At 36.6% G+C, this 25,630-nt stretch overlaps 2 protein-coding genes across 2 annotated transcripts in view; one reads left to right on the top strand and one right to left on the bottom strand.

Moving 5' to 3' along the window:
• Positions 1 to 14,105: 14,105 nt before the first annotated feature.
• On the top strand, positions 14,106 to 17,634 carry LOC111220315 (steroidogenic acute regulatory protein, mitochondrial-like). Its single transcript, XM_022743369.1, has 7 exons — positions 14,106 to 14,169; positions 14,270 to 14,377; positions 14,462 to 14,598; positions 14,715 to 14,873; positions 15,179 to 15,363; positions 16,107 to 16,200; positions 17,530 to 17,634. The coding sequence occupies exons 1-7, from the start codon at positions 14,106 to 14,108 to the stop codon at positions 17,632 to 17,634; spliced, it is 852 nt and encodes a 283-aa protein (XP_022599090.1).
• Positions 17,635 to 18,329: 695 nt separating this feature from the next.
• The window catches only part of adamts14 (ADAM metallopeptidase with thrombospondin type 1 motif 14), a 50,929-nt gene continuing 43,628 nt past the window's right edge, over positions 18,330 to 25,630 (bottom strand). The window contains exons 16-22 of the mRNA XM_022742540.1: positions 24,775 to 24,938; positions 24,513 to 24,678; positions 23,829 to 23,961; positions 23,398 to 23,605; positions 22,033 to 22,162; positions 20,823 to 20,930; positions 18,330 to 20,719 (exon numbers count right to left, since the gene is read on the bottom strand). Coding sequence (XP_022598261.1) covers positions 20,157 to 20,719; positions 20,823 to 20,930; positions 22,033 to 22,162; positions 23,398 to 23,605; positions 23,829 to 23,961; positions 24,513 to 24,678; positions 24,775 to 24,938 — 1,472 coding nt within the window. The 3' untranslated portion in view covers positions 18,330 to 20,156. The remainder of the gene's footprint in view (positions 20,720 to 20,822; positions 20,931 to 22,032; positions 22,163 to 23,397; positions 23,606 to 23,828; positions 23,962 to 24,512; positions 24,679 to 24,774; positions 24,939 to 25,630) is intronic.

The raw sequence follows: 25,630 nt of genomic DNA, 5'->3' as shown, positions 1-25,630 counted from the left end.
TGAATCTCATTTTTTATTATCTGCCTGTCCACATTTGACAGTTGGTTAGCTGCTGTACTGTGTCCACATGAGGAAACAGAGATTCAACAAAATAAAAAATGATGGGATTTAAAGGAGAAACCCCTCCAGGCAGCATAAAAACCAATGTAAATCCTTCTTAAATGTACCTGTGGATGCACAGATAACATATGCCGCCTCACTGTCACTGCAGGATGTTATTTCCCTTTTTTCCATAGACCCTTTTTCTCTGGACTATTTAAGAAATATGCTATTTTATGTCATTTTCTGCACCAGTAATTTTCTGTGGCCAGTTATGTTTAGTGGCTCCTCCAAACCTTTAGCTGGGGTAAAGGCACAGTGACATTACTGAGGAAGAAAGCCACACATATGCTTATCCTTCAAATTCACCACATTTTTTCCATACATGAACCACTACAGAAAAACGCATCCTCGCACATCTGAACAGAAACTGTTGAGATGATTTTTCATCAGAAATGATTTAATAAGGTAAAATATTTCCACTGTGTTCATCCCTGGCCAGCAAGGGGGCTGCAGCAACCGCAGCAACCTCCTTTCCACCGTAGTATGATTCTTGTTGTAAGATGAGCCAGCTGGAAATATTAAAGAAGTCAGAAACTGTGTGTAAGTCTATTTTTGTCTTCATCTGTCTGAAACAAACCTGACAGGTGCTGCATATCAAGATGTTGATTACACAGCTTGATTACTGCACAGGTGTGCCTTGAGGGAACTTTTTCAAATTTGGTACAAACATTCGTCTGGACTCAAGGATGAACTGATTGGATTTTGGCGGTTAAAGGTTAAAGGTCAAGGTCACGGTGACCTCTCAAAACATGATTTTGGCTTTGTGAACGCAAAGCGGTCGTTAATTGTGGCCCATGAAATTCTGGGCCACTCCTCTTCAATGGCTGTGCAAAGTTGCCGGATGTGTGTGTGTGTGTGTTTGTGTGTGTGTGTGTTTGTGTGTGTGTGTGTGTGTGTGTGTGTGTATCTTTTGTGTTTATAGAGAAAGTCTTAGATCTTTTATTTCGACTCATGTAAAATGGAAGTAAAGATAAGTGTTGTATTTATATTTTGTTCAGTGTACATTCGCTGTGGAGGACTGGAAAGCATATAGCAGCAACAAACCAACAAACCATACCTTACCCATAGCACCCATACATTACCCACCGAAGAGCAGAAAGAAAAGTAGACACAATAAAGCTGACAGAAACAACCTAAAGCTGTTGAAGATGTTAATGAGAGAAGGATCCTGTCCTGACATTTAGGATAAAAGCATTATATCACCTATTAGTGGAAACTACATCAACCCCAGCAGAGGGATCGGCATCATAATCAAGGTGCTCTGCAGCGACCTGAATGCCAAGAGAAGACGTTTTAGCTCTTTTATTAAAACTGTAAAAACAGGAAAGATTTTCTTTTGTCATGACCAAGACCAAAATTGAACCACTGACCTTTGTCTGCACTGCAGACAAAGGTCAGAATAATTGTGACAGAATAATTGTGACAATGTATTGTATGAAATGTATCAAGTACATGACAAATCTATTTTTTGTTACAGTTGGAAATGTAATTTGTAGGAGACAATAACATATTAATTATAAGTAATAAATCTAAATGTAAACAAGGAGAAAGTAAAGAAGGCTGCTGGTTTAACAAACTCAAAAAACCTGGAACACAAGATTTTCTTTTTTATTAAGAAACGCAGCAGGTGAGTTCACATGCCTCCATCAAGAAACAACTGCTTATCTGTAAACAGTGTTTAACAGAGCACTCCATATCCCTTCTGGGATCACTCAGACTCACTATGCAAAACATGTTCAGAGCAGCTAAGGCTTCAAGATGGAGAGATATGAACTGATCACTTCAAAGTGCTGTTTGCATATCTTTAAACAATGACACTGAAACCCAAGAGCCCAGCACAAACAACAGAAGCTTGTCAAAATAGTTAACGATTATCACAACCTACTAAATTTTTCCATTACTTTAATTTGAGCAAAAGGCAAAACTTGAGGCTCTTAAAGGAATAAAAGCAAGTGATTCAGACAGAATATTAAGCAAAAAGATTAAAATACAGCAAAAAAAAAAAAAACTCTATACACATAAGAAGATATCAGTTCCCTAAAATTTACAGAGGAATGTGTTTAAAGTGGGTAAATTATACTGCACCTTAATCAACTCATGTCAGGTCAGTTTCATTTGTAATGAATAATGAATATAAATGAGCAAAAAAAAGAAAAGTAAAACTTATAATGAACATGCAGTGAACAGAAAGTAACTTGAATTTTACAAGGACATGGAGCGAGGCAGGGATGTAGTCTGAGCCCTTCACTTTTCAACACAAACTCACCCATAAATCAGAACAATATAATGATCAGTATAATGAACTGGGTCCATGATAAAAAAAAAACTCTGTGCAGTACAGGTGAAGCCAGAAGATCTTACAAATGTCCAGTCGATAAGGTTTTGGACTTTTAGGCTGTAGTGATTGGCACAAAATTAATTGAGTAAAGACATTCTTCCTGTAGCTCCATCATGAGGTTGTGGTTTTGCGTGGAATGTCTAAACAGCTATTGGATTGCCAAGACATTTTTTTGTGTTTTATTTTCCAACGATACACATAATTTATATTTTCGTGTAGCTTACTTCTGTTTTATGATGTGTTTGGTTTTCTTTTGTTTTTATTTGCTGTTTTAATTTCCCCTTTTTCTTTCTGTAAAGCACTTAGTAACCTTGCTGAGAAAAGTGCTGTATAAATTTAGTTTATTATTATTATTATTATTGTTATTATTATTATTATTATGTAACTGTACTTGCTTCTGTTTTTCTTGTTGTCACTTTTCTTGTGTTTTGTATGTTTGTATAAAGGGTTCTCTGATACATACTGTAACATTATAATGACAATAGAGCGATTGAGCGAGAGCACCATTGAACCTTATTGAAACCATGAACACAAAAAAATATCTCTCCACCACTCATAATCAGTCACTTTTCCTTTTTAATTATTCACCAAATGTATCGTTAGTAATCCTTATACCTGCATTTCTCCTCAACAAAAAATACTGTTGCTGAAGTACAACACAAGAATAAACAGTGCTATAGTGTGATGCATGAGAGAGTGAGAGATAAGAAAGAGAGAGAGAGAGACAGAGAGAGAGAGAGACAGAGAGAGAGAGAGAGAGAGAGAGAGAGAGAGAGACTGCCTTGTATAAAATGTTATGATCTTTGGTGTGAAATGGAACATTCAATAAATACTGTGTTTTCTGTAAGGAAGCTACCGATTGGTTTGACTCGCATGCATTTGCTTTGTCCTTGGGCTCAACATACAGCATCAACGATACCTTTCAACCTTTCTATTAATGTTGTGTAATCATTCTTCCCTACTTACTTACTTACTTGCTTTGATAATGAGTTCTCCCATAATGTGTGCGTAGGCGTGTCTAACTTATTGATGTTAACAAGAGAATTACCGAACACGAGATGAATTTACGTATTGTTTCAGCTGCTAATGGCATGTACATAAATAAACAGCTCACAACTAGTGAAACACAGCAAAAGGTCACACTGCACCTCTTGTTTTAAGCTCTCAATAAACTAAAGGCAGACTGTAGCCTTGTCTCTCAGCATTCATTCTCACTCCTTTTACATATCACTCAGTATGCACATGGATGGATTATTGAACAGACCAGGGGCCCCTGGACTAGACCCTCTGTTTGAAGTCACATTTCTTGTTGGAACGACGACCACAGAGAGACACACACTGACCACAAAAACACACAACAGATACTTTGTCCCACGTTTAATTATGTGCAACACATGGTGAAGCCAGTGCCTTTACTTACAGGTGGTTGGAATACTGTAATGGCCTTTTCTCAGGTCTCTTAAAAGAAAAACTTTAGCCCGAGTCCAAACAAGGACAAATGTTTTGCACATTCGCTACTAAATAATGCTCCTTGTTTAGTCTATGTAAGCAGAACTCTACCTTGCTGCTCTGTGTACTTTATTTTCCTCTGAAGAATTTCTGTTGATTTATGTTTTATTCATGAAACTGCTGAATTAATTCATTCTTACAATTATGGTTTTATCTGCTGTTATTTAACTCTGTTTTTAACTCCACAAATGTAAATGAGGATATTTCCTCAATGGGCTTTAGAAGTGAAATAAAGGTTGATGATCATTTACATTATTAAATAGTTATGGATCAAAATACATTTGCTGTACAAACCCACCTGAACTCTGAGGTCAACACCGGTCTTTTGATTGTTTTCAGAATGAATCCACAATGTGTCTTTGCCCTTGTTATTTTAAAATAAATGTTATAAACACAACTGGTATTGCTTTTGATTAAACTTAATGTTATTTTTTTTTTAACATTATTTTGTTCTTTTACTTGTTGTTCCATTTTATTTTTTATTTTCTTCACTTTTTTCATTTCCTGTTATAACATCTGTTGTTTTGTTCTCAGTGTGTTATGTAACGTGTATGACTAGTGCAACATAAGAAAGCTCTGTTGGCCATAAAATAGTTATGTCTGGCAGGTTATGAGTTATATGTCACAAGATGCACACTGAGACTCGTATTTTGTGTTATAAAATGAAGTAAACTGAATTTGAAAAATTGTGACATTTCAAGATATGCATTTCTGTGACAGTTGACCAGCACTTCATAGACAGCACACATTTCTTGCTTGATACACACTTCATCACACAAATTACAATGAAGGCCCATTTTGGGAATAATTAGCACGTTCATGCTGTGCACCGTAGTGGCATCAGAGGCCACAAACACTTCCTTGCTATTCTCAAATACAGTAAGTCCTTGCCATGTCTCGTCCCTGGTGGTGTGACCGCAGTTTGAGGTCAGCTGGCCTGGTCAGCAGGTGAAGTTCAGCATTCACGTCATGAATCCTTCTCACAAGGACACCTGTTAGCTTCAGGCGATAAGAGGCAGCTGTTTGCTGGTGCTCTATCAGCAGCACTGGCCCTCCACCAAATATTTCACAGATATGACAGTAACTCTCCTTCACACACGAAGACATATATATATATATACACACACACAACACAGACCTCACTAATGTAACTGATATCATACGAAGAGAGAAAGGTGGAGCTCTGCCAAAGTGAGCAGGAGCTGTTGAAAGAAGAGACGTTTTGTTTTTTCTCCCCAGATTCCAAAGATTACAGTGTCAAGGGATCAGAATTTACACATAGGCGTACATGGCGACTACACCTAGTGAGTGAGTGAGTAGGTGAGTGAGTGAAAAACAAATTAATGCACACCGAAATAAAATGATAAACAGGGGATCACAGCTTCCACAGATATGGCCACTTGCTATGACTTTCAAAAGTAGTCACTTTGGAGATGAATGAATTACTGAATGAATAAATGAATGAACGAATGAATGAATGACTGAATGAATGAATGAACGAATGAAAAAATGAAAGAAATGATAAGCCATTATTGTGTTTGTGTAACCAGCCTTTGCTCTGTTTATTCAGAGAGGGATGAATGAATAAACAGACAAATTAATGCAAAATGGCTTAATTAAATGATAAACCTTTGTGCTTAGGATCATAATTATTCACATAGACATGGCTACTAACCAAATATTTCCTCTGATCTCTCTGAGCAACTCATGCATATCATCAGAGGGAAAGGATATGCAGCATTTGAGGATTAACATCCCCCTCTCTTTGACCGTGTTCTCATTTCCTGTGTCAAACATCTGCAGGCACAAGTGTGTGACTTGTGCAGCCTGCATGTCATTTATGATCTCGGTCTACAACCTCTCTGACATGTGATTAGCTTTCGGACTACCTAGTGTGCAGTGATTTTTTGCTCATTGGTTGAGCAGAGCAGAGCCCAACAGCTATACTGTGTTTTTACTATCATGTAAACCCCATCATTAGCATTTAGAAGACTGCATGTGTTGTGAGGACGATTATAAAGAATGATGTGCAAAATCATATGAATAGAAATTATTCTTTCTGTTTTAACAACATTATATTCACTCTGTTCATTTCTATTACACAACCTATTATTCCAGTGGCTGATTGGTCTGTTGTAAAGTAGTGTAACCATTAGTTCATTTGCATCTTTTCACATCATCCACTGCAGTTTATCAGAGTGACAGTTGTCCTTAAAAAGCAGCTCTAATCTTTGCTGTCTCTCAAGGTAACATTTCAGGGCTCTGGCTAAAATGAAGTGAAATTTCTTCAAATTCCCTCAGGACAGAATTCTCTAGCATCCTGTGGCTGCTGCCAATTAGTGCAAGTGTCTTTAGTGAGCTGAATATAAAACCTGTACATTTTTGACATTTCATTTATTTGACCATAGTAATTTCCTCTGCCAAGAAGGTTATTTCTTTGCTTTTCTGTGCACATGATTTATTAATTCATGCTTTGAAATTAATTATTTGTGCTATTGATTTAGCGTAACTTATCACCTTCATGCCTCCAGTGTTGTGTTTACCCTTCACCCTCTCACACAATGATTAATTTATGGGATGGCATGGTGGCCCAGTGGTTACAACTGGTGCCTCTCAGTGAGAAAGGCCTGGGATTGAACCCTGGGCCTGGGGCCTTTCTGTGTGGAGATTTCCTGTTCTCCTCGTGCCTACATGGGTTTTCTCCGGATACTCCAGCTTCCTCCCAGTCCAAACACATGCACATTAGGTTAATTGGCAATTCTAACTGCCTTTTTGCCTGACTATACTATGACGTTTTTTTTTATTTTTATACCTTACTATACAATGAATGTTTGTTTACATCTTTATGCCTTACTATACTATGCTGTTTTTTGACATTTTGTACCTAACAATTACTATGACATTTTTTTGACATTTTTATGCCTTATGATACAAGAACGTTTTTTGACATTTTTATGCCTCACTATAATACTATGATGTTTTTTTATCCTTTTATGCCTTACTATACTATGATGTTTTATGCCTTCCCATACTATGATGTTTTATGCCTTCCCATACTATGATGTTTTATGCCTTCCCATACTATGATGTTTTATGCCTTCCCATACTATGATGTTTTATGCCTTCCCATACTATGATGTTTTATGCCTTCCCATACTATGATGTTTTATGCCTTCCCATACTATGATGTTTTATGCCTTCCCATACTATGATGTTTTATGCCTTCCCATACTATGATGTTTTATGCCTTCCCATACTATGATGTTTTATGCCTTCCCATACTATGATGTTTTATGCCTTCCCATACTATGATGTTTTATGCCTTCCCATACTATGATGTTTTATGCCTTCCCATACTATGATGTTTTATGCCTTCCCATACTATGATGTTTTATGCCTTCCCATACTATGATGTTTTATGCCTTCCCATACTATGATGTTTTATGCCTTCCCATACTATGATGTTTTATGCCTTCCCATACTATGATGTTTTATGCCTTCCCATACTATGATGTTTTATGCCTTCCCATACTATGATGTTTTATGCCTTCCCATACTATGATGTTTTATGCCTTCCCATACTATGATGTTTTATGCCTTCCCATACTATGATGTTTTATGCCTTCCCATACTATGATGTTTTATGCCTTCCCATACTATGATGTTTTATGCCTTCCCATACTATGATGTTTTATGCCTTCCCATACTATGATGTTTTATGCCTTCCCATACTATGATGTTTTATGCCTTCCCATACTATGATGTTTTATGCCTTCCCATACTATGATGTTTTATGCCTTCCCATACTATGATGTTTTATGCCTTCCCATACTATGATGTTTTATGCCTTCCCATACTATGATGTTTTATGCCTTCCCATACTATGATGTTTTATGCCTTCCCATACTATGATGTTTTATGCCTTCCCATACTATGATGTTTTATGCCTTCCCATACTATGATGTTTTATGCCTTCCCATACTATGATGTTTTATGCCTTCCCATACTATGATGTTTTATGCCTTCCCATACTATGATGTTTTATGCCTTCCCATACTATGATGTTTTATGCCTTCCCATACTATGATGTTTTATGCCTTCCCATACTATGATGTTTTATGCCTTCCCATACTATGATGTTTTATGCCTTCCCATACTATGATGTTTTATGCCTTCCCATACTATGATGTTTTATGCCTTCCCATACTATGATGTTTTATGCCTTCCCATACTATGATGTTTTATGCCTTCCCATACTATGATGTTTTATGCCTTCCCATACTATGATGTTTTATGCCTTCCCATACTATGATGTTTTATGCCTTCCCATACTATGATGTTTTATGCCTTCCCATACTATGATGTTTTATGCCTTCCCATACTATGATGTTTTATGCCTTCCCATACTATGATGTTTTATGCCTTCCCATACTATGATGTTTTATGCCTTCCCATACTATGATGTTTTATGCCTTCCCATACTATGATGTTTTATGCCTTCCCATACTATGATGTTTTATGCCTTCCCATACTATGATGTTTTATGCCTTCCCATACTATGATGTTTTATGCCTTCCCATACTATGATGTTTTATGCCTTCCCATACTATGATGTTTTATGCCTTCCCATACTATGATGTTTTATGCCTTCCCATACTATGATGTTTTATGCCTTCCCATACTATGATGTTTTATGCCTTCCCATACTATGATGTTTTATGCCTTCCCATACTATGATGTTTTATGCCTTCCCATACTATGATGTTTTATGCCTTCCCATACTATGATGTTTTATGCCTTCCCATACTATGATGTTTTATGCCTTCCCATACTATGATGTTTTATGCCTTCCCATACTATGATGTTTTATGCCTTCCCATACTATGATGTTTTATGCCTTCCCATACTATGATGTTTTATGCCTTCCCATACTATGATGTTTTATGCCTTCCCATACTATGATGTTTTATGCCTTCCCATACTATGATGTTTTATGCCTTCCCATACTATGATGTTTTATGCCTTCCCATACTATGATGTTTTATGCCTTCCCATACTATGATGTTTTATGCCTTCCCATACTATGATGTTTTATGCCTTCCCATACTATGATGTTTTATGCCTTCCCATACTATGATGTTTTATGCCTTCCCATACTATGATGTTTTATGCCTTCCCATACTATGATGTTTTATGCCTTCCCATACTATGATGTTTTATGCCTTCCCATACTATGATGTTTTATGCCTTCCCATACTATGATGTTTTATGCCTTCCCATACTATGATGTTTTATGCCTTCCCATACTATGATGTTTTATGCCTTCCCATACTATGATGTTTTATGCCTTCCCATACTATGATGTTTTATGCCTTCCCATACTATGATGTTTTATGCCTTCCCATACTATGATGTTTTATGCCTTCCCATACTATGATGTTTTATGCCTTCCCATACTATGATGTTTTATGCCTTCCCATACTATGATGTTTTATGCCTTCCCATACTATGATGTTTTATGCCTTCCCATACTATGATGTTTTATGCCTTCCCATACTATGATGTTTTATGCCTTCCCATACTATGATGTTTTATGCCTTCCCATACTATGATGTTTTATGCCTTCCCATACTATGATGTTTTATGCCTTCCCATACTATGATGTTTTATGCCTTCCCATACTATGATGTTTTATGCCTTCCCATACTATGATGTTTTATGCCTTCCCATACTATGATGTTTTATGCCTTCCCATACTATGATGTTTTATGCCTTCCCATACTATGATGTTTTATGCCTTCCCATACTATGATGTTTTATGCCTTCCCATACTATGATGTTTTATGCCTTCCCATACTATGATGTTTTATGCCTTCCCATACTATGATGTTTTATGCCTTCCCATACTATGATGTTTTATGCCTTCCCATACTATGATGTTTTATGCCTTCCCATACTATGATGTTTTATGCCTTCCCATACTATGATGTTTTATGCCTTCCCATACTATGATGTTTTATGCCTTCCCATACTATGATGTTTTATGCCTTCCCATACTATGATGTTTTATGCCTTCCCATACTATGATGTTTTATGCCTTCCCATACTATGATGTTTTATGCCTTCCCATACTATGATGTTTTATGCCTTCCCATACTATGATGTTTTATGCCTTCCCATACTATGATGTTTTATGCCTTCCCATACTATGATGTTTTATGCCTTCCCATACTATGATGTTTTATGCCTTCCCATACTATGATGTTTTATGCCTTCCCATACTATGATGTTTTATGCCTTCCCATACTATGATGTTTTATGCCTTCCCATACTATGATGTTTTATGCCTTACTATACTATGACATTTGTTGACATTTTTATGCCTTACCATACTGTGACTTTTTTTGACATTTCCATACCATACTATACTACTTACTACTATACTTACTTTTTTGAAAATTTTATTGCCTTAGTATATTATGACGTTTTTTAACATGTTTATGCCTTAGTATACTATGATGTTTTTTTTTAACATTTTAATGGCTTACTATACTATCACGTTTTTTTGACATTTTTATGCCTTACCATACTGTGACTTTTTTGACATTTCCATACCATACTATACTACTTACTACTATACTTACTTTTTTGAAAATTTTATTGCCTTAGTATATTATGACGTTTTTTAACATGTTTATGCCTTAGTATACTATGATGTTTTTTTTTAACATTTTAATGGCTTACTATACTATCACGTTTTTTTGACATTTTTATGCCTTACCATACTGTGACTTTTTTGACATTTCCATACCATACTATACTACTTACTACTATACTTACTTTTTTGAAAATTTTATTGCCTTAGTATATTATGACGTTTTTTAACATGTTTATGCCTTAGTATACTATGATGTTTTTTTTTAACATTTTAATGGCTTACTATACTATCACGTTTTTTTGACATTTTTATGCCTTACCATACTGTGACTTTTTTGACATTTCCATACCATACTATACTACTTACTACTATACTTACTTTTTTGAAAATTTTATTGCCTTAGTATATTATGACGTTTTTTAACATGTTTATGCCTTAGTATACTATGATGTTTTTTTTTAACATTTTAATGGCTTACTATACTATCACGTTTTTTTGACATTTTTATGCCTTACCATACTGTGACTTTTTTGACATTTCCATACCATACTATACTATGACATTTTTTGACATTTTTATGCCTTATGATACAATGCTGTTTTGTGATATTGTTATGCCTTAGTATACTATGATGTTTTTTTTTAACATTTTAATGGCTTACTATACTATCACGTTTTTTTGACATTTTTATGCCATGCTGTACTATGACATTTTTTTTTCTACATTTTTATGCCTTACTATACTGTGACTTTTTTTTTGACATTTCCATACCTTACTATACTATGACGTTTTTTTGAAAATTTTATTGCCTTAGTANATAATTCTGTACTATTACTTTTTTAAAACATTTTTATGCCTTATGATACTGTGACATTTTTTTTACATTTGAATGCTTTACTACAATATAGAGTTTTTTGCCATGCTGTACTATGATGTTTTTTTTAAATTTTTTTATGCCATAGTATACTATAACATTTTCACGACTTTTTATGCCTTACTATACTATGACGTTTTTATTCACATTTTTATGCCTTATGATACAAAGACGTTTTTTGACATTTTAATGCCTTAGTATACTATAACATTTTTACGACTTTTTATGCCTTACTATACCATGACTTATTATGCCTTACTATGCTATGTTGTTTTTTCGACTTTTTATGCCTTACTATACTATGACATTTTTATGCCTTATGATACAATGCTGTTTTGTGATATTGTTACGCCTTAGTATATTATGACGTTTTTTTTAACATCTTAATGCCTTACTATACTATGACGTTTTTTTGACATTTTTATGCCATGCTGTACTATGACATTTTTTTTTTGACATTTTTATGCCTTATGATATAATGACGTTTTTTGACATTGATATGCCTTACTATACTGTGACGTTTTTACGACTTTTATGCCTTACTATACTATGATGTTTTTTGACGTTTTATGCCTTACTATAATATGAAGTTTTTATGACATTTCATGCCTTATTATACTATGAGGTTTTAATGACGTTTTTATGCCTTACTATACTATGACGTTTTTTGGTATTTTATGCCTTACTATAATATGAAGTTTTTTGACGTTTTTATACCTTACTATAGTATGACGTTTTTTGGCATTTTATGCCTTACTATACAATGATGTTTTTTTTTACTTTTTATGCCTTACTATACTATGATGTTTTTTGACCTTTTATGCCTTACTATACTATGATGTTTTTATGACTTTTTATGCCTTATTATACTATGACATTTTATGCCTTACTATACTATGACATTTTTATGACATTTCCATTCCTTACTATACTATGACATTTTTTGACATTTTTATGCCTTACTATACTGTGACTTTTTTTTTGACATTTCCATACCTTACTATACTATGACGTTTTTTTGAAAATTTTNTTCCATACCATACTATACTACTTACTACTATACTTACTTTTTTTACATTTTTATGCCTTATGATACTATGAGGTTTTTTGACATTGTTATGCCTTATAATACTTGGCTTTTTTTGACATTTTTATGCCTTATGATATAATGACGTTTTTTGACATTGATATGCCTTACTATACTGTGACGTTTTTACGACTTTTATGCCTTACTATACTATGATGTTTTTATGACTTTTTATGCTTTATTATACTATGACATTTTATGCCTTACTATACTATGACATTTTTATGACATTTCCATTCCTTACTATACTATGACATTTTTTGACATTTTTATGCCTTACTATACTGTGACTTTTTTTTGACATTTCCATACCTTACTATACTATGACGTTTTTTTGAAAATTTTATTGCCTTAGTATATTATGACGTTTTTTGCATTTCCATACCTTTACTNNNNGTTACTTTTATACCTTACTATAATATGAAGTTTTTTGACGTTTTTATACCTTACTATACTATGACGTTTTTTGGCATTTTATGCCTTACTATACAATGATGTTTTTTTTTACTTTTTATGCCTTACTATACTATGACGTTTTTATGACTTTTTAACCCTTACTATACTATGATGTTTTATGCCTTACTATACAATGATTTTTTTTATTACTTTTTATGCCTTACTATACTATGATGTTTTTTGACTTTTTATGCCTTACTATACTATGACGTTTTTATGACTTTTTATGCCTTACTATACTATGACATTTTATGCCATACTATACTATGACTTTTTTACAACATTTCCATACCATACTATACTACTTACTACTATACTTACTTTTTTGAAAATTTTATTGCCTTAGTATATTATGACGTTTTTTAACATGTTTATGCCTTAGTATACTATGACGTTCTTTGACATTGTTATGCCTTATAATACTTGGCTTTTTTTGACATTTTCATGCCTTATGATATAATGGGTTTTCTCTGGCTACCTCCTGCAATCCAGAGATGCACACATTAGGTTAACTGACATTTGGCCATTTTGTGCATTACTATACGATGACGTTTTTTGACATTTTCAGGTGTTATTATACAATGCAGTTTTTGACATTTTTATGCCATACTATACTATGACATTTTTGACATTTTTAAGCCTTACTATGCTATGATGTTATTTGACATTTTAACGCCTCCCAGTACTATGATGTGTTTTTTTTTTATTTTAACTAATTTTAACATTAACTAGCTATTCAGAAACTTGATCATCATTTGTCATTAGTTTGTAGCACTTGGTAGAAACCTTCTCTTCAGTGCTGTTTCTGTAGACTTCCACATATGTTTCAACATTGTTATTTAAAATTCATACAATCACAGTAAATTGTCAGAGGTTTTACTGTTAGATCTCCCTCTCTGCTTTGCATCCAATGTTCTGTTTTAGTTACTAAACTTCTTGTCATGTGTGGCCTTCAAAACAGATTTCAGAACAGTTCGTATCTTCTTTTCTGGCCCTTATCTCAGCAGAGCGTCCTTCACAGGCCATATAAAGACCAGAGTCTCACTCTGCTACTTTGCTGTCACTGCCGAAGACAGCCAGTATGCTGCATGCTGTTGTAAAGCTCTGCTGTGGAATCTCCTACCCACATCTGAGGAGTATGGCAGGTAAACAACTTTTCTATTTGTTTCTTTTTCTATGCAAATGCAGCGATCCTGCCTCCTGAGTTTTTTTTTTAATGCATCTCATAACTGTTCAATCATGCAGGACTTCAACGCACAGCTGTGGCAGTGATAGGCCAGGAGATCACACACCTGCAGCCATGGGGACAAATCCAGCATCACATGAGAACACATGCTGGTTTAAATTATAATGGTAAAAAAAAACATCATTCTGTTGGCTTCATTATATTTTTTTCCATGTAGTTGTTGAAATATAACTATGAAGAACATTTTGTAGAGCCCAGACCAGAAGATGCAAAGCCCGTGCCAATGAAAGAAGATCAGCTGTTCTATGTACAACAAGGCCAAGAAGCAATGAGGAAGGCTCTCAGCATGTTGCAGGACAAAGAAGAATGGAAGGTCGAGATCACAGAGGTACTGTCAGACTGATTAAAGCACCTTCTCCAAAGTTCACTTCCTCTGAACTAAGCCGGCCTAGAGTGACCGTTTTGTCAATTATAAATGTCTGTTCATTTCTTGCTCCTGTCCAGAACAATGGGGATGTGATCTGTAGCAAAGTGATGCCGGGTGCCAGGAAAGTCTTCCGGCTGGAGGCGGTCCTGGAGGCCGGTGTAGATGAGCTCTACGACCTGCTGTTTGTCAGAGTGGAGGAGATGCACAAGTGGAATCCAGGCATACAGCATATCAAAGTGAGCTGCTGACCTTTCAACAATTCACAAGAGGCTGCTGCAAATAATTGGATATTTCATTAGCTGTGAGACCTATACAAATACCTCATACTATGCCTAGTTTTAGAGAATATTCAGTTATATAAGCTCAGTGTAGACTTCTTCATTTACTTCATGAAGGTCTAGTTGTCTGCACATTTCCTCTCAAAGCCATAATTCATTGACATCATGCTATGTATTTGCAGCAAGAACTGTAGTTGCAATTCTGTCCTGCAATCCAAGTGATGCTTTTCAAACTGATTTGACATTTGTTTTGTCTCTTGTAGGTTCTGAAGCACATTGGACCTGAAACGATTGTCACTCACGAGGTTTCAGCAGAGACAGCAGGAAATCTGATTGGCCAGAGGGATTTCCTGAGTGTCAGACATAGTTGCAAACAAAAGTCCAGAGTTTATCTTGGAGGAGCAGCGATTCAACTGGACTCGTTCCCACCTCAGGCGGGCTTCGTGAGGTAGGAGGATCATCTGCATATTCAAAGGCTTCATTCAATTTTTTCTCTTACTGTAGTGTCTGTGTAAGGTAATGTCAGTCTTTCAGATGATAAGATGCCAGAACAAAATGGAAAAACAGGAAAATCTTTGATTCTACAGCAACAAATCCAGTGTTATTATTTGTGCTGATATTTTAATTATTTATGACAGTCTGTGGTAATTTACACTGCATGGAAGCACAATATCAGTGGCCTTAAATGTCTGCAGTCATATCTTGTGTGTTAGATAAAAATGTTTTATAAGCTAGAGGTCACAGTTTGAAGAGTTTGAAGGATATGATGAGAGAGGAAGAGAACAATAGATTCGAATAAAACATTTTTTTAAGATGTTTTATTTGAAGTGATACTTGGTTGACTAAACTTAAATTTCTGCAGTTTTGCCAATAAAGACTAGAAGTCTATGGCTGTCGTAGCAGCTCTTTGAGGCTGTTAGCTAGAATGGTGCCTGGAGCAAAAAGCTAAAATGAGCATGCTAACATATCAGCAATGGTAGTCCCTAGAGTCATACTTCTATGTATGTATGATGTATCTAACATTAGGACATGGTAAATTTTAATTAATTTCTATACATTGATGAACACAAAAAGATGATGGATGTTCTTATTTGTCCATATTCTAATAGACAATCAACTAATCCATAATAATATATTATCAATACTTGGTTGAATGCTAATGAGCTAATGAGTTTGTTTGCATGTTTACAGAGCTGAGGATGGACCAGGCTGCATCATCATACAGGCTCTGGACGGAGACACAAGAAGAAGTCACTTCACATGGCTGCTTAATATGGACGTGAAGGTAAATTCATTCGTACAGGAAACAGGAAAAGGAAAAGCATCTGCAGCCTCCAGTGTGTGCAATATTCATTTGCTGTGTTGTTTCTAAACTCCATCACTTCTGCCAGGCTTTTATTCGGTGAGCAGTAAATTTCTTAGATTTGCCATTTTCTGCTGTGGCAAATAAACGAACAACGCAAAAACATAACATTACCACACACAGTCAATATGTGATGTAGATCTGTAGTTTTCGGTCTGGGACATGACTCATTAAAATGATCACTGTTGAGATGCTTCTAAATATTTGATCAGAATCTGCTCTTTAAGATGCTCTCGGTAAACATCAAGCCCTTGTTCGTGTTCTCCCAGGATTAACAGAACGGAACCCAGCAGACACAATTCACTGTGATATGAAAGTACTCAATTTTGAGATAAGGAGTAGCTACAGAAAAATAATATACAGTCATAATTAAGTACACTGGCAACTGAGATAAGGAACCAGACCTGAGGAGGAGTGAGTAAACAGCACAATCAGCCAGCAACAGTGAGGCAAGTGATGAATGAGGAGCTGGTGGTTTACAGTGAATAAAGTGCTGGCTTTGTGGAGCTAGATGTAGCTGTTGGAAATCCCTTAACTCATAGAACATATGCATTATTTGAACAATGTATGTGTATATACTGTAGGTATATATACATACATTATGTCCTGATAGATTATTGTAAAACCTAAGTGGCATTTTTTGTAGTATACAGCTTTTTTTTTATCTTTTTTGCCCCACCTTTTCTTTCATGCTCTATTCCTAAGCATGAAAATTCATTCTTGAACTTCATATCTTAAGGGACTTACAGTCAAGATGTCTCAGCCTCCAGTGGTTCACTTACTAGCTTTGTTTTGTTGGAGTTATCACCTGGATGTCATGGTCTTCATCAGCTGATGGAGTTTGCTCTTTTGTCATGGAGATAGCTCAGTTGTCAAATTGAGAACAGTGAGTGACAACTAAACAAACTCCATCCACTGATGAAGATCGAAATATGTGGCTGAAAGGCTGAGAAAAATCTAGTAACTGGGCCTTGAATCAATATTATTTTGTCAAACAGCTATTTTTCTGATTGTCAATATTATTTCTTATTTCATTTTCATGTAACTGTTTTTAGTGCGGCATTACTGTTACTGGTATGAGCATACTGTAATACTGCGTACTAATTTGCTTGACTTACATAAATGCATATTGTCTATAGGGAACTCTATTTGCATATGAACAGTAATATTTAATGTACAGCACAAGGCCAACTTGCTGATACACAAGCTCCTTTGTTTACCAGGACTGAACTGAGATCACTTTGTTCTCAGGGCTGGCTGCCAAAGTCCATTGTCAATCAGGCTTTGCCCCGTGCACAGCTGGATTTCACTCGACACCTGCGCAGACATCTCACAGCGGGCGCCACCCTGGGCTGACTGAGTCTGTGTGACACCCACACAGCAGCAGCACCCTGTCATCACAGGGGAAGACTGGGTGATGGAGGCGTGGTGACAGCCTGGCAGCTCGGCAGAACGCTGCCCTTTCAGCGGGAGCAGAGAAATGCTGCCTGGAGGAGAAGCTCTGCTGCAACGCTCTGCAGAGCAGAGCTGGCGGGGACCAATGACAGCAGCCAGGGCCAGCCTGGCAGAAGGAAGCTGGCTTATAATAGGAATTAATGTCAAGTGTGCCACTCAAACTTCATTATGATTTCATGATTAGGAGTAATCACACATGACTAGATGCACTCTGCATATGACTGGACAAAATTAATAAAGTACTTAAATGTGCATATTTTTTCCTAATTCATTTTCATGCTTTCATCATTGTAAATATTTTGAATACCACATCAATAGCAACACTAGATAACATGTGCCTCAGTTCACATATAATAAATCTATGACTCAATTTAGACTATAAAAATCTGTGAATGGAAGGTCTTGTTCTGACCTTGAGGGACACTCAATTACAGTAACTATTATATACTATACAATTGTTTCTTCACATAGTTGTGCATGTTCACCTCTGAACGGAAGCCAATTAAGAAAAAGCTCAATTTTAATGAAACAATTATTAAAAAAACAGTAGATGAACGTGAAATAACGAGAATCTTAGTTCTTTCAAATGTCTTTTACTTTGTTCTCCATACCACTTAAAAATTCAATAAATATTAACATTTAAAGCTTTCATTCACGTAGGTATATACAAGAACTATACAATAAACATAATGATGTTACAAACTGCAATGCAGGAATGGTGTAACAGTATGACCAACCACAGTCTGTAGACTTACAGCATCACCTGTATTTTCCAATTGCAAAACACAACTTTTCATAACTTGAAATTTACACTATATACATTATTATCTGAAAAATATATCAGTTACAAAAAATATCATAATGTGTTTTTTTTTGTTTTGTTTTTTTAAAATCTTTTTTGTTTTTAAAGCGTAAGTAACTGACTTCCACAAAGGCAGACAGGGGGCATGCTACAGTGGGGATTATCCTCACTGCTTATCAGTGAGGATATTCACCAGTACGTTGGATGTGGACAACAAAAAAAGAGCACCGGGGACAGAGATGCCATGAAACTCCCTGCCAGGAATGATGACTATGAAGCCTGGAGTGTGCCGACGGAATAATTATAGATTTAACTAGTGTTTTATTATAATCAATTTAAAAACTGATCAATTATTTGAAAACTATTATTAATTAATTAATCAAATTAGCATTTGAATGATACAAAAAATGACAACATTTGCGAAATACCTGAGAATTAGATGACAAGATCGATACCACTCTCATGTGTGTCTCTTAAATGAGAAGCCGGCTAGCTTAGTTAAGTGTAAAGACCGGAAGCAGGTTTTAGAAAGCTAAAAATGTAAAAAAAAAAAAAAAAAAAAAAAGGTTGTTGCTACATTCACCTAGCACTACTGTGCAGCGATTCAGCCGGTCAGTGACAAGAGAAGTCTGTGAAGACACTGTGGCCAACTGTTCACCACAAAAACAATTATTTTCAATATAGCTCAATCTGACAATTATTTTATGTTGTTACATTTGTTTGGTCTGAAAGAAAATGTAGGAAATGGTGAAAAATTACCATCACAATATCCTGAAAGATGTCAGCTTTAATTTGCCTGGTTTGTCTGTGCATTTAAAGTTTCATCTGCGCCCTGATTAGCCAGCTGTTATGTAAAGCATTGTGCTGTGACCTTCAACTCAAAACAAGAACAGGTGGATGAAGTCTTCTCTGTGGATGAATTCTCATTAGCAAATGTAAAGACCGAAAATAAAATGTAAAAACCTTTTTTAAAATAATTTTTGCAATTAAATTTTACTATTCAACAGACCTTTAAGACCTTTCAATTTTAATCTAATTAGCAAAGATAAAATTGTTTTTAAAAATACATCAATTTATGAATTGATTCTAACTGAACACTCCCAAGGTCTACAGATATTTTGTCGGCACACTCAAGACTCCATAGGGACACGTGCACCTCCATGGCCAACAGTGGCAGGTGGTTTGCAACCATAGCCTTTGACCTTTCCTCATGTTCACAATACCAGTTCAATAGTAGTTCTAATGCACTTGAAAAAACAGGCTTACACAACTGTACACAGATAAAAACATGAATGTAGCAATGCAGTCATCACATTTTGAACACGTCTTGTAGTCGTTTTAGTTTACAGCACCTTCGTTTTGACAACTTTTTTTTTTTTTCTTCCATTTCGTTTTTGAAGCACAGAGGGCAGAGCGACGCAGGTCACTCTGGAGATTTGATGAGGTAACCATCGCTGGTCAGTTCACTGGCATGGAAAAAAAAATTCTTCAAAAACAAACAAAAAAAAACAAAAGAAAATATCTGCAGCAAAACTGCAAGTCTATCAGATGCTGCAAAGGGTGAGCTGATGTATGAGACCGTCTCACTGAGCAGCACGTTCACAACATCGCTCACTGTTCATTATTTCTGAGCTGACAGGGTTCTGTGAGTCGAGTCCCTCTCGGATCCTAAATCGTCCCTTCTTGACCTGGCAGCGACTGGGCCTAAAGTGCTGTTTGGACTGTGCTCTTTAGAGGCACCTCCACTGGAGTCTGCTGTGGGCCGTGGCGGCCCTGGAGGTAGAAGAGGCCCCGGGTCTGAGTCTCCCTTCCCAGCTGTGAGGAAGGGGTTGCTGGTGGGAACCTGGGGCAGAGCAGCACCTGTGGATGGCGAGGCTTCAGCAGCGGTCACAGTGGTTGGCACTGGGGCAGTGGACCGTAGCCGTCTGCTGATGGCTTTAGTGGTTTGGGGCGGGCTCTGGGTCGTAGTGGGTAGAGCAGCCATGGGTGATGAAGGCTGAGAAGGAAAAGAGGGCTCAGGTTCTACTGAGGCCACTGTGTTCTGGAGGTCAGGAGCATGAGTGGCGAGGTTTTCTTTCTTGTTGCAAGACTCACAACAAAGCTTATTATATCCAGGGATGGAACAATAACGGGCAAGAACCTCCATTTGACAGAAAATCGATTTATCCCCAAGACATGGCTCATCTAGTAATAAGAGAGAAGACATTACTGAGAGCAGAGCAGAAGAAAAAACACTTCTACTGTAAGTTTAATACTGATTCCTGAAACTAATTACATATTGACTTACTTGAAGAGATTTTGTGGACAGGGTTTTCAGGAACCCTTTGGTGTATAGCTTCATCTTGTATTGTAGAGTTCCCCATTGTTTCAACAGTGAGAGAAGACACTGGCTGTCCTGGTATAACAGCAAAGACAGGACAAAATGAGGCTAAAGATGTTAAACAGGAGCCATAAGAACCAAGAAAAACTCTTGACAACCTCTTGCAACTGTAGGAACAAGAGCTGTGTTGTTAAGAGACCTTTAATAAAGCCTGGTGCTATTTACAGAACACACCTGGACACCATGTTTTTGACAATAACCACTCCATTTTCCACTCACTTGCCTGCACAGGGAGGAAACAAGGTGGCACTCAGGTCTTTGAAAGGGGAACAACATGGTAAAAGCTGCAAGAGGGCATCAATGTAGAAATGTTTTGACAAAGAAGCTGAAATATCTTTCACTTAAGAAAGTTCCCTTTTGAGAGCTCTTTGTCCTTTAGTACATTAAGTAATTAGGTAAAGTTTATTTGTATCGAACATTTCAAAGACACAAAATGCTGTACATCAATAAAAAAGGACAAACGTTACAGAAACAGAAAAGGGAAATGGTAAATAAAAGTATTAAATAAAAAGGGTATTCAGACGGAGTAACCAAGATCTTGGACAAAGTGCAGTTCGAACAGCTGGTGTGATTCACCGTGGAAGCAGAAAATGTAGTCAGTGACATAATGTTTATGTAAATGGTGTCCCAGGGTGATAAAACATTTTTGCCTACAATTTGGGCTTGTTGTGCCAATTTTTGAGATTGCTGACATAGGTTTATTGTTTCTCTGTGGATAAAATCTGCAATTTCAAACTGTTAGTTCTGGCTAAATCCTGCTCATGTTCATGAGGCTGTTATTGTGTGACCACTTGTTCAGTTTGATCTGGCTGTGAGATTACCTTTGAGTCACAAGAACATTATATACTAAGTGAAGTATCCTCATTTGGCCCTGCTTGAAATCTGTTCTCAGGGGATTGTGACTAAATGTGCAGGATGCACATGAACCACCCACACAGTCGTCCATAGAAACATATAAATGTTTGTGCCAGTTCTTTACAGTCAGTCTTCCTGCATCCATCACAGAACGGAAATGACTCGATCACACAGACCCAGTTTCTTTAGAGGTGCATGTAAGAAAACTGGTCCGCTGGTGAATTGATCAACTGTTTCCTAATGACCTGTACATGTATCTCACCTGGACAAGGACTTAGTTCACAAATAAGGATTGTTTCCGGCTTCTCGCCCTCGCATTCTCCGATGGTGTTGTCGCTGGCCTTGCAAACCACCTGCCTTTGTTGGATTCCTTCGCCACAGGTCACTGAGCACTAACACACAACCACCACACACACACACACACACACACACACACACACGTTAAAGATATAGGAAATGTATTAAACTCTTACTGCAGTGTAGTAGCAGTTCAGTATATATTTATTTAAGCTTCCAAACTCGTGACAGCCACAGTCAGGGTCTACCACATGTGCCAGTTTAATCTTGACACATGCATCCAAGCTGTTTGATCATGTAGAGGCCCATGACATGTTTACCCCAAGAGCAACGAAGACGGTCCTTTTGTTTTATGCCAGAATATTCATACCCCCTTCAACAGAAAGTCTTTACATCCTTCTATACTTTCAAGACTTGGCATATACTGTATTTGGCATATGCTCGTTTTCTTTTTGGGTCGTCCTTTTGACTTAAAAGGACCTGGATTTTTTTTTTTTTTTTTTTTATGAGAAAAGGATCAGTTTAAATCTATATTCATTCTGGCTCTCTGTGTACAAGTGGTTTTGTTTTTTCCTGCTGCAAGAAGACAATGACCTCTGTAGTTTCCAATAAACAAAATCATCTTTGCAGGAGTACAAGTTAAACATGAGAAATGGAAAAAACTGCATGTTGCAAAAACTTTTCCATAAAGGTTTTATATTATACATTCTATTTTGTTTATTTTTATTTGTTTTTAAAAATTCAAAATAAAAATGCTTAATTTCTTTCTCTTTTTTTTTCTTTTTCAATAAAAACATAAATAATTGGTTCTTCATGTACCAAGGTAAAACAGCATTACATGTTAGAAAACTTAAATGACATAAAAGCCAACAGTTTTCAGGGGCAAGATATATTAAACTTAACTGCCAGGCTTTTGTAAATGTAGACATGACTTAGCTTTATTCACATTAAAAACATGGAGTCAGGCAGTTAAGAGGGAGAGGGAAATATCTGATTAATGCTAAGCTAACCTGAACAATGCTATGTGGTGATTTCTTTCTGTGAAATCTCATAAGTTTTTCCAGTTTACACAATTTAAATCAAGAGCCTGGTGACATACAGCACGTCTTCTATTCTTCAGTCCAAACAAAACATGTATGAGCAAGCTAACATTAGCTGCCAGTTGGCTAGTTCAGTTAGCTACACAACAGTTATACCTGGCAGGTACTAGGTGTAAATATTTAGGAACTGATCTCTACCTACGTACTAGTTTGTATGCTCCTATCTGTTTTAATTTTGTAAATCTAAGTTAGCTAAACTAAGTCAAGTTTGACCCTAAGAACTCACTCACCTGTGACCACGCCCCTGTCCTCCACTGGGCGGGGCATGTGGTGTGGTTACACGCTCTCCTAGTCTCGGGACGGTTCTCAGTGCAGTGTTTGCTGTGGACAAGTCTGTTGGTGCCATTGTGGAGCGCCTGCATGCACTGCACCAGCCTGGTCTGGTAGCCGAGCTTCCCGCAGGTCTTGCTACAGGGGCTCCACTCTTCCACCACCCACCTGTCAGCACAGCAGGCTCTTTTAAAAGGTTTCCATGTTGCAACAATTGAGCTTTTTTTCCCCTCCATTATTCAAAGTTAGTACCTATATTGCCTCTAAAATTGGCATGAAGTATGACAAGATGGAAATATGGAGGCAAAGCTACTATTACCACTTTTCATGCTGCGTTACCTAATGAAATATAAAGCCATGGATGTACCATCTATAACTCGAGGTCACTTACGTGGGCTGGCTGCACTCTTGCACATTGCAGCGTTTGCGGATGGGTTTAGGCTTTTTGCTGGTTTCACAAAAGTTACGATGCACCAAACGGCTGTCACTCTTTCTCCTGCATCCATATTTTGTGTACTGTATGCCTGAGGGAGAGAGGATGGATATAATGAATATTCCAGTGAGATCATAAATAGAGAAAACTGAAACTCAAACGTTTCTCAACATGTACTGTTGCCTTCCGTTCTTTATCATTTATTCCATTCATCAATGCATTTATTGATGTGTAACATGTCAAAATATAGTAAAAAAAAACAAAAGACAAAAGCCAATTTCAATTTAGAGGAAACTGTTTGTTTTGTCTGTCCAACAGTCAAATATCTAAATTTATTGGATTTATAAAAATTTTAACCAGAGAAAAAAAATTTAAAGAAAAAAAATTAAATTGAAAAATTGAAAAAACTGGAAATAGCAAATCTTTGTCATTTGACACTTGGCAAAATGATTTAAATGATTGTCAGTGTTGTTGCCAATTTATATCCTGTGAATCTACTAATAGATTCATCGATTGCATTCAAAAAACTTCACCTGACACAATCACCTGACTAGATTCATCTTTGCTGTCATCTAAATGCACATTGTAGCTGTAATTGCTTTTCACATTTTTTTTTTTTTTTTTACACATACACTCACTGACCTCCCCCACAAGGTTTGGAGCACTGAGACCAGCTCTTCAGTGCCCACTCATAGGTGTCCAGTTCAGCCAGAAGCACATTGTTGTTGGTAATAAGCGGTAATAGGTCCTCATGTATGATATACTTATATGTCAAGCTGACTTTTGTGTCCTCCTCCTGGGGAATGACCTGCAACGAAGAGAGAAAAAAGTTTATTACACAGATGATGACACAATGAATTTTGGGAAAACAATAAGTGACAATGGATGATCCAATCTCACTCACCAGAACTACAATGCCTTCATGCAGAGGACCGGTTGTTTTCAGGGTCTCCTTCTCGCCATCCATGGAGTACTCCCACTGTAAACCATTTTCAATGAAGGTCTTTGATTCAGCGTCTTCACTTTTTGCATTCAGTATGAAGTTTCCAGTAACTTGATTCTTCACAGCTGTCAGTGATGAAGAGAGAAAGCATTTTATGCATGTGTGGTGGGAAAGAATGTGTGCACACCATGTAGTTTTTAGTTTCATTCATTAAAAATCTCAAAAATTGAACAGAAATTCAGGATCAACCCATCCCTCGCCAAAGATTTTCCTTTAAGAAGGGGATCGTGTCAGTATGTATTTTGAGATGTTTGGCGTTGTGGTTAGCCAACAGTAATTCCTCCCAAGTTGTGTGTCATCTCTTCGTCCCATGAGCTAATAAAAGCCAGAAAGGAAAAGAGTGGAGAAAAAGAGAAGAGAGGAAGGGTTTGGCTGAACGCCACGGTGATCTTGACTCGCCCTCTTCAGTTGCACAGAGAGCTATTGTAAGCAGAAAGATATGAGTCTGTCATCCTTTCACATACCTGGAGACATTCTGCTTCACTGTGCAAAATTGCACTTAGTGTACGTAAGAAGCCTTTCTCACACACATTGTTCCATCTAATCATCTACATGCAGCTCAAATTGAAAGCAATTAACAGGACCCACTTTCTTTCTTTTCACATCACTACAATAGCACCTGTGATGTGACTCATCATCTGTGATAACTGCACTGACATCTGTAATACTCTACCAGGAGAAATAAGTGATGACTATCTTTGTAGTGTTCCTAGTTAAAAAAAAAAAGTTGTCACATTGATGATGACGCTCATGGATT

The sequence above is a fragment of the Seriola dumerili genome, unplaced genomic scaffold, assembly GCF_002260705.1.
Source record: "Seriola dumerili isolate Sdu_G_001 unplaced genomic scaffold, Sdu_1.0 BDQW01000068.1, whole genome shotgun sequence".
In the NCBI taxonomy this organism is placed as follows: domain Eukaryota; kingdom Metazoa; phylum Chordata; class Actinopteri; order Carangiformes; family Carangidae; genus Seriola; species Seriola dumerili.
Note: the sequence above shows the minus strand (reverse complement) of the source record. Positions and strands in the feature narration are given on the sequence as shown.